Genomic DNA, 10,649 nt, shown 5'->3' with positions numbered 1-10,649 from the left:
CCTCCAGGGATGGTGACTCCACCACTTCCCTGGGCAGCCTGTTCCAGGGCTTGACAACCCTCTCTGTGAAGAACTTTTTCCTACTATCCAATCTAAATCTCCCCTGGTGTGACCTGAGGCCATTTCCTCTTGTCCTATCCCTTGTTACTAGATCTACTACTAGATGTTGTAAGAGATCTACCCCCACCCCTCTACAGGCTCCTTTCAGGTAGTTGTAGAGAGCAATAAGGTCTCCCCTGAGACCTTATCTCAAAGACTGGTCTAATTCACAAAGACCAGCATTGCAAGCCCACAATATGGAGAAATAAAAAATAAATTGGGGGGGGGGAGGAACGGGGGGAAGGGGGGGACATGAAGAGTGGCAAGACCTGCTGCTCAGAAAGTTTGTGTTGTTGCCTCCATCCCTGGGGATCCTCGCATCCTGAGTGACCTGCTCAAGCTGTGGTGGACAAGACCCGTGAAGTTACACATAAGCTAGTCTGACACTGGTATTGTCCACATTTTTAGAAGCGCATACAAACCCAGTCAGAAGTTCAATGCCTATGCAGTGCATGCCATGGCTGCTAAATGGCAATACCCTCCTGAAGTTTCAGTTTGCTGAAAAGAGTAAGTCAAACAGCCAACAAACATCCTTTGTGTGTCCTCGAGCCCCTGTTAAGTCCTGTTGGGAAGTATTACTTGCTTTACCTCCTTTAATCAGCCTTAATCTTGTAACTTTCCTCTCAGCTTTCTTTTGTCCTGAATTTCCCAAGTACGAATGATAAACATTGGTACCAAACTAACATAAAACTCTTCCCTATTAGACTTCCTATTATAATCTACCAATTACATCCAGATAGTAAACTTGCCTAAATTCAGTATTACACTGATGTTATGATTTTACCCACCATTATCTACACTTTTTTTTTTTTCCCCACAGCTGCAGCTTCAAAAAAATACAGATTTCAATACAGGAAATAGGATCTACATGTTTAACTGGAAATGTACAATAGGCAGATTATTTGATGCCACCTTTTCGGTATATTGTTTGTCATGCTATTCTGCTTCAACTAGAGATCTGATCACAGATGACAAGGTGTTTTCCTTCAAGCCAAACTTCTAAGATAAATAAATAGATGGATAATTGTGTGCATATATACAAAGGAAGGAAAATCTAGTCAGTGCACTACCTTACCCCTATATGAGCTTCACTGTGCACTTTTGGATGAGCAAAAAAAAAAATAAAGAAACCTCACTTGTCTATTAACTACTAGCTAGCCAGTTTCCTCATTCTATTGCAATTTGTGTGACTCTACGTAAGAGCTCATACTTTGCCTCAGTAAAGATACTATAATGCATGAGAACTACGAAGAAATCAAGCTTCAGCAGCTCTGCCATTCTGTATAGCAATTAACACCAAAAAAATTTCACTGACTTTTAGCTTAAGCCCTACTATTCAATGGTATGAAGGTACCTTACAAAGAAGTTGACAAAGGTAATCTACCAAACCTGTTTCCTCTTCCCGTACAGATGCACAGAAAATAAAGCTAAGTGATTACTGGTAATTACTCTCTAATTCAAGTGCACATTAGCCATTCCATTAATCTCATCACTGACTGGAAAAAAAATGAAGTCAAACACTTGACATCCGGAAGATCTGGAGAAGCTGATCACCTTCTAGTTCCATTTCAGATAAAATGGCCAATTATTACCTTTGGGACAACAATGAAGAGCAACTAACAATGCTAATGAGAACCCATATGCATAAAAAATTACTTAATGGAAACAGGAAGCCAGAAACAAAGAGCTCGGACATTAAGCAGCTCGAGAGAGAACAGTAAAAATTAATTGTTCCAGTTTTCCTGTGACCTAGCTTTTTAGTTTGTTCACGCTGCCTTGGAAAGTAAGTAACATTATAAAGAAATCTACAGAAGCTGTAACTGATGATACCGTGAGGCACAGGTGAGTGTGATAAGTCCATCTGTAGAGAAGTTACTGCTAGTGCCAGAATGCCAATTAATAGACATCTCTGTGTTAGGTCATTGACCTTTCACCAAACCAATCAACCCCAAAGTCCCCTCACACCCAACTATTTTGGGCTGTTTATATATACCTCTGTACAAAAAATTATTTCATTATGAGGAAAATACAGAACACTTAGGATAAAGATTTAAAGTCTGTCTTTATGGTGAATTCAGAAGTCTACATGACAGCTAAAAACACTGATCACGGCCCTTCCATAAGATAGAGACAAAGCAAACACTTGGTATCATCAACTAAATATTGACTCGATTGTAAAACAAACGCTATAGAAGAAAACTTGGGTTTTTTTCTCTCCACAGAAGTTGGTATATATTTAACACTTCAGGCCAGAAAGGAGTACAGTTCAAAGTTCAACTCCGAAACAATTACAGCAGTTCAAATTGTCACTGTGATGTCAGTCCTTTTCCTCCCACTGCAACAGTCTCTGGTTCCGGTACATCAGGACTTTTGTTTACTAGCTCCTTCTCTTGCTAGTCTATCAGCTTCTTCATTTCCTTGGAAGCCAGCGTGACCGGGAATATGCATCTATTAGGACAAAAGTATAGGATGTGAGATATGCAAGAAATCAAGAAAAAAGCACATACATGAAATTTGATCACATAACAGCCTTTCATTCATAGGAGAGCACCACCTCCTTAGAGGCCCTGTTCTCACACTTAGTCCTTATGTGTTCTTCCCAGGAATGTCTGTAGTCTCCCTTCCTCTATGAAAGTCTTGCCGAATTGTAAAAAATCAACTTTATGATAAGTAGCAAACTGGGTAAGGACCACCTAACCTAGCCTTTCAGAAACACAGAGAACAGCTCCAACTCAAAATTCCCACTTTCAGAGAAGAGAGAAAAACCTCTCTGCGTTCAGTGCTTAAACCAAGCTAATCTTTTCCCAGAAAGCCAGAGACCCCTATGCTACTAACAGTCTTGGTGGTTATAGCTCTCGCTTAGGATACAGAAACAGGGTATGAAAAGAATCTCTCAATTTTCAGATGTCTTAACTGTCCATCCTTCAATTAGGAACTGAAAACACTTTCAACCCTAAGCCCACCCTCGTCAGAAGTAATGGCGGAGGAGTGTGGGGGAGGAAGGAGAAGACAAAAATCAAGCTTGCTATTTGACAAGATCCGAGAGGGGAAAAGCACAAAGCGTGTGCGAGATAGTGTTAGGTTGACATGGCAAGGTTTTGGTACCAGGTTGGGGGCTGCAGGGACGGATTGTGAGAAGACACCAGGGGCTACCCCCACATCAGAGAGCACTAGTTCCAGCTGGCTCCAAAATGAACCCAACTGCAGGACACAGCTGAGGCCATCAGCAAAGCTGGTGGCTCCTCTGTAATAACATATTTAAGAAAGGGTAAAACTGCTGCACAGCAGCCAGAAAGAAAGTGAAAGTACGTGAGCAACAACTCTGCAGTCACCAAGGTCAGTGGAGAATGAGGGGGAGGAGGTGATCCAGGTGCCAGAGCAGAGATTCCCCTGCAGCCTGTGGAGAAGACCATGGTGAAACAGGTTGTCCTCCTCCAGCCCATGGAGGATCCCACACCTCAAAAGGCAGATTACTATAACAAAGTGCCTGTGTACATTTCTCCGTCTTAAATGAACCATCTTCCCAAGTTTAAGAGATTCAGATGTAGTAAGTGTGCATAAAGCAACACTTTTTTTTTAATTTTGTAAAATACTTTAAGGACAGCTGAACTTTGGTCTTAGTTTTAGATTTTTACACTTTTTACTCCTCAACAGATAACAGCAGTAACTATATAAAATCTAGTCAGCCTTTCAATTGGAGTTGCCAACTCTGGAACATACAATATCAATGGAAGAATATCTGCAATCCATTTCACATAGAAAAAGTGCACATTAAAGATCTATGCCATCCTGTTTTCTACAAAGTAAAGACAGAAGCCCAACAAATATGCCATTAGCAGCCACAAAGTCAATGGTAGAGATTTATTTCTAGTATCTGTAGTCTTATACCACAATCAGAGTAAAATTTAGAAAGGAATGAGGGAGGAAAAATATCCCCTACAATGTTTAGCACTGATGTTAGAGGTTACAGAAAAATACATTTTACCAGGAATACCTGTATAAAAGTTGTTTTACTTGTTTACTGGAGAGCTAAACAATTTAAAACTTAAAAATGTAGGTATTTTAAAGAGTTTTCTGTACCCAGTATTCTTGGAAAAAACACAGTTAAGGTACAAAGAACTGGAGTTAGTTTATTTGGAGCTCTGGTCTCTTAGTTTTCCCAGTTTAAAGACATTCATGTGATTGAGTTATACCAACGAACCAGGATCTTAAGAGTCCTGAAAGGCAAATCCAGAAATTGAGCTAAGACACAGTTACATTTTAAGCTTAGATTTCCAGGAACAGAAGTTTCATCTACTAACAGTACTGACAAACTAAACATAATTAATGCAAGCATTTTCCAAGTAGTAACAAGAGACAGCAAACAAATATATAAAATATTAGTTACAAGAGCCTAGGTTATATTGCTTATTTGCTTTAAATAAAACAAGCAGTTTCTCTGTATTTATGAATGTACAATAATATACTCTATAAAATAGTTATGGTCATACTTGTAAGGTTGTTTTTTGGTGTAATGTACAATAATATACTCTATAAAATACTTAGTTATGGTCATACTTGTAAGGTTGGTTTTTGGTGTGGTTTTTTTGTTTGTTTGTGGGGTTTGGGGTTGTTTGTTTTTTTTGTTTTTGTTTGTGTCATTAAGAGCAAGAAATGAGGTGCTTACCCACTGAATTTCTATGCCTTTTGAAAGATTATCGAGTCTTTCAAAATCTTCTTTATTTATTACACTTCCTCCTGAACTTGTTCTCCAGCCATTCGTTTTCCAGTTGTCAACCCAGCTCGTAATACCTATGCAAAGGGAGTATTACCATAAAAATGCTCTTAAAGAAGGGAGCAAAGATCAAGACACGCAAACAACCTTTTAACAAGACATTAATTCCCTACAAGCTCTCAGGCAAAGACACTGGAGACAGATACTCTTGTTTGCTTCTCTACTACTGTCTTTCAGGATTGTATTTTTCCATTATTACTTGAATTACACAACCATGTTTTCCTGAGCAGATATTTAATGTAAAGACTACAATCTTATATACACATTACACACAAAATTACGACATGAGATTCAAATAAACTGAAGCTAAGGATTTGCTTGATGGTACAGTCAGCTAGAACAATTCTACAGCTTTATTTGTTTTGAGAAACTGAGGAGACACACAGGCACAGATGAAAAAAAGTGATGGCCACCTGATTCAAGGCTTCTGCGTGCTAAACAGAATCCTTCAGAGAAGGACCATGTAAGCAGATTTCTACGGAACAAGATCTAACATTCTGGCCATCCCTTGCTGGCCAGAAAATTTACTATATTACTCCTTAAATAAGGATCTATCTTTTCTTTTGTTTTGCTGGTCTTGACAATATATGACATCCTTACCGCTTTCATGGCAAACAGACCTGAACCAAACAGAATCACTAACCTTGCACACAAAACCTTCTAGAAAACAAGTACAAATGGATGTGGATTGGTTTAACTGCAAGCTTCCTTCCCATGTATTAAAAAAAAAAAAAAACTCCTAGACACATTTACAAAATACCTTTGATTAAATAAGAGTGGAACCAGCACCTCAGTGACCCAAAATGCAAGAGCAAACTGCAAGCAAAACCAAAGAGACCAAGACATTGCACCTAAAGATTCTTCTCCTCCTCCCTCATACCTATGTGTCCTATCTAAGTTTAACAGGAATTTTATCTGACACAGCAACTTTTCATCCTTGGTAACACCCGTTTCGCAGACAAGATGGTATAGGCTTTTCTCCCACAAAAGCAAAGAATTGCAAAGATGTTTCTCTGCACCTTAATATTTTGAAAAACTTGCTTCTTGCAACAAATTATGCATTTTGATTCTATTGATCAGCATGCAACACCCAGTCCTGAAGAGCAGAGACTCTTCCTTCTACTCTTTCCTTTTTCAGAATGCTTTTGGAAGAGGCTAAAAAAACCCTACCAACAAGAAGCAAAAAAACCTCCACCAAACCAAAACCAACGCATTCTGCTCCTATAGGAAATGCTATACGTAAATCTTTTTGGGAAAATAAGCTACTCAGAGGAGAGATTTATGAGATGATCCTTAGGGAGAAGCAATGGAAAATCCCTTTAAGTTGTTTCTTAACATTTACGGTCCCTTCCTCAACTTACAAACTAGTATCAGGAGGACAGAGCACAAGCCCTTGACACTTTTCACCTCTGGACAGAACCTCTTTCATGCACATGCAAGCTAACAGAATTTGAAACAAGCAGCAGGTGACAACTGCAGCAACTCTTTCCTTGACTAGCAGTCACTTGTTCCTACTCAATAGCTTTCTGTCCTTTCTAGGGTATGGCTACTAAAGGTGACATTGAGTTTTTTAATGTAAGTTTTGTTTTACTTCTAAACACGAGCCACCTGAAAAAGGAAAAAACTGATGCTCTTCCTTCATATTCCTCCACTTTCAGGAATGAGGGAGGGCTTCTGGAAAGCAGAGTAACTTATTTGGAGGAAAAGATATACAGATTTTTAACACAAAAACCATTTATTTGCTTTTTTAATAACAAGCAATGAAACAAATTACTTTCAATGTTAGCATTCAAGTATAGGAAGTTATTCTAAGCACAAGATACTTGCAGCTCCCCCCCCCCCCCCCCAACAAAAATTATAAATCACTGAAGTGTGAAAAAGCAACATTTAATTTTCAGTCAAAAATTCCACAAGTTTTTGTTTAAAGTTATTTAAAAAAAAAACACCTCCAAAGTGATCTGAAAACAGCTAACACTATACTCCCTCTGTAAAAGTCAGAAATACAAAGAAGAAATAAGCAGGCAGTTCAGAATTATCACAGGAGGAAGATCTGAAGATCTGAGGGAAAGGCTAAGAAGTATTCAGAAATTACGTCTTACTGGATGCCTCATGTGGTATTTCTGGGAAATAAAATATTTTCCAAATCTTTGGATGTAGGTGAAACCTCAAATAATACACACTCTGAGCATATACCATCTCTGGCTAGTCTCCTGGTCTAGCCTCAAATTTTGGAAGTGTAGTCTACATGTAAAAAGTAAGGAAACTTGAACATACTCCACGTCTGTGTATTAACACAGCCTCTCCAATCCAAACAAAACAAAACCTTACAGGGTCACTACACCAACTCCTGAGTACTTTCCTGAGCACATCCTTAACAGAGTATACATGAACAACATTTTTTTCTAGACTGAATACTGAATGCTTTAAGACAAAAATCCTTTAGCCACTTCTGTCATTCTTTACTGTAACAGGCACTTTGTTTCCACTTGTATTTCACGTGGTTAGCAATTGATCCCTGTCATGACTATTGAAATTACGCATTCTCTTCTTTATATTCCTCTCCACAGGCCTCAGTATGTTCTGTGGGCCTCACGTACTGAAATTGTGCACAGTGTATCTTTAAGAACCAGGAAAACTAAAATCATTAACTTACCATTAATAGTGAACTTGCTATCAGTGTAGATAATTAGTTTCTTGATGTTTTGACTCTTCGCTTGCTCTATTGCTTTGCAGGCTGCCTTAAGAACATTTCAATAGAATCACAGTTCAGAACAGTATTTTGAATACATGCAATTAAATAACCCAAGTGTACCTGATGCTAACACAGAACTACAGATAATACCACTGTAATCTCTCCATCAATAAGTATCAACATGCTTTAGGACAGAGGTTTCCAAAATTACGCATGCAGATGACTGCTTAATACATTAGGCAAACAGGAAGCCACTTATGTTTCACTGGCAAAAAACCCACAAACGTTCTGATGCTCAATCCTGTACTGCAGGAGCAGCTCTGCCCAATTTCATGACTAAAGCCTCTACCAACTGCACATCAAGTTTTTAGCACTTTCTCCATAACTTTGGGAAGCAAAGATTCATATCAGTTCCAACAGTCTGGAACCCCTAAAAGGGTTGGGGGGTTTTTGTTACAGTTTTTTTTGGTGCTACAAAATATAATAAAAGGGAGAAGTGGCTGGGTCTGGATGTAGAGCTGAAAAGCTCTCTAGTGACAAGTTTGACCCCAGCACACCACTATCACTTCTGCTTGTCCCTCATTAAAATAAACTTCCTGTATGTTTTAAGCAGACCAATTCCCCATTTCAGTTTATGTCCAAACACACAAGGCAGGATAGCAGCAGTACCAGAATTAAGATGAAGTGAGAAGGGAAAATCTGCTGTTGCCAACAGAAGTTTACCTCAGAAGTAACAGAAGTTACTCCTAAGAGCCTAGAATTGTTTGTTATTTTTATCTAAGGAATATGGTACTCTGATCCTATTGCAGTAAGAAGTTGATCCTCCTCTTAACCACTTCTCAGCAGCCCTCATGCCAAAGTCTGAGACATACATATTAAAAATGCAAAGGATACTATACAGACTCTGGCTTTCCTAATGCAACGCTGTTTAAAATATCTGTGCTTGGCCTAAAGATATTTGGGAATTCTCAAGGTGAATTACTGCTTGCTCAAAAACAGTAAGTATCAATAGAACTTGAAGGGAACAATTCATTTCAAGTCATAGCTCCTGATATCTTGTGTACTTCCCCCACAGCTCCATAATTGGTTTCTGAAGGCCAGAGTTGAAATAGTCATGTGCGCTACTGCGGTCTAACATGCAGAAGCATTTTAGGACATTTACTACTTACATGTATTTCAGCTCTTTGGTTCGTCTGCCGTCCAGGAAGTCTTTCACTGGTATTTCTGTGTTCAAGGAATGAATAGTAGATTAGTTACCCAAAATATTCAGTGCTGTACAATGACTACATAGTAGAAAAATAAATACAAGAATGCTAATTTTGTTTTTATAAAGGAGGATGAATGGAGACTCTACCTCTAACCTGATCTGCATAGTGCAAGCTGCATATATGGACCTGCCAACAATATGCAGTTTCTTTTGTTGTCTTCTGCACACGCCTATTTTAAAACTTTCTGCATCACTTTAATTGTAGCTTCAGCGCCTAAAAGTATTATTTCCAGTTCTTACCTCCTAGAGCTGATTTCTCTTTTCCCCTCAGTAACTCACTAGTCTCATAGCACTGTCCTTGAGTCTCAATAGCAAGGTTTCATATTCAAAAGGAGACTGACATTGTAAAATACACATAAAGCCAACATGAGTGCCTATTGAAAAAAGAATCCACCCAGCTACTTACAAAGGGTGGCCTGGTCCCCAGTAGACACCTATTCCAGCACGTGCCCTATTACGTCCGTTACCCGAACAACAACCATCTGTATAAACGACTGCAAAGTCACCTACGAAAGAATTACCAAAAGCAGAAGTTCAAGCACTCCTTCAAAGATGTCATCTCTCCAAGCAGAAAGAAATGTCTGCCAGCAGATTAGTCCCCAAAACATTAATCCCCAGAGAGCCCTTCAAAACATTAACCACAGAAGCCATGTAAATTAGTAAGGCAGAACACCAAAAAGTCCCACTGCAACTTCACACCCTCATTGCTACCAAATTAATTGGCCTCAAGAAGCATCTCTGCCCCACGTTCCAAATTCTCACTATGATTTCTGCTTTCTTCAGTCAACTTTAAGACTTCCCAGCTACATCTGTATTTATATAGTGTGTAATCTAGACACACATAAAATCACACCTATAATGACCAGATTAAGCTATACATTGATAGCAATTAAAGCCAATTAATACTACACTGAAAGACAATATGAACAAGTACATCACAGCTCACATTTCCATTTTAAAAAGAAACAATGTTACACAGGGCCTGGTGCTGCCATACACAAATGTCCCTAAAGCTTTCTCATTATTACAGCCATTATTTATGAAAGAATAGAAAGAACCCAAAAGAAATACAGCAATAATGAAATCGCTCACCCATATATGAAAATTTATCTTCACTGACTGTTGGCGCTGAGTATACTTCGTCATGTTTTACACGCTTTGCAATGTGCTCTTCGCTTGCAGACTGTTCATACGGCCTTTTGCATGTATTGCAACACAAGATGCTTATTTCTGGTTCTTCTCTCTGGCTACTATTTTCCTGTGTTACAGCTGGAAGACTGTGTGCCCCTTCCGGAAAAAAAAAAAAAAAAAAAAAAAAAAAAAAAAAAATTGTAACTATACACAAGATCAAATTTCATTTGAAATTACTCCTTCTAAAGACAACAGTTGTTATCGCCTATTATCCCGTTAAACTGACACCACCCCAAGCTATTACGCAAAAGATATTACAGTAAACAACAGTCATTCTTGATTCCAGATCGAACGGCAGCGGAGACACACACATCACGGCGCTTACAACGGACACGGTACAGGCAACATTCTCCGGGCACCTACAGAAACACTCTCATTGCACTGACACGTCCATGGCAGCGGGGACACCGCCGCACTTACCACCCCGGCGTTCCGCCCGTTACCAGCCCTCCCCCGCAGGACAAGGAGGAGAAGGACAAACCGAAGCCACTACCCACGATTAAGCCAAAAGCCGCAGTGTTTACACACAGTGCCACTGCGCAGCGGGGCCTCCCTCCCTCCCCGTCGGGCCGCCCTCCCCTCTCTGCCGGGCGGGGGCGAGGCGGGAGGCGGACGAGCTACCTGCC

At 39.5% G+C, this 10,649-nt stretch overlaps 1 protein-coding gene across 1 annotated transcript; it reads right to left on the bottom strand.

The window, feature by feature from the left end:
- Positions 1–2,094: 2,094 nt before the first annotated feature.
- RNASEH1 (ribonuclease H1) lies at positions 2,095–10,120 on the bottom strand. Its single transcript, XM_009880139.1, has 6 exons — positions 9,925–10,120; positions 9,239–9,338; positions 8,735–8,789; positions 7,527–7,611; positions 4,766–4,890; positions 2,095–2,547 (listed from the first exon to the last, which is right to left on the bottom strand). The coding sequence occupies exons 1-6, from the start codon at positions 9,926–9,928 to the stop codon at positions 2,461–2,463; spliced, it is 456 nt and encodes a 151-aa protein (XP_009878441.1). The 5' UTR covers positions 9,929–10,120; the 3' UTR covers positions 2,095–2,460.
- Positions 10,121–10,649: the final 529 nt, after the last annotated feature.

The sequence above is a fragment of the Charadrius vociferus genome, unplaced genomic scaffold (assembly GCF_000708025.1).
Source record: "Charadrius vociferus isolate BGI_N301 unplaced genomic scaffold, ASM70802v2 scaffold552, whole genome shotgun sequence".
NCBI lineage: Eukaryota > Metazoa > Chordata > Aves > Charadriiformes > Charadriidae > Charadrius > Charadrius vociferus.
This window is presented reverse-complemented; position numbering and strand designations above follow the sequence as displayed.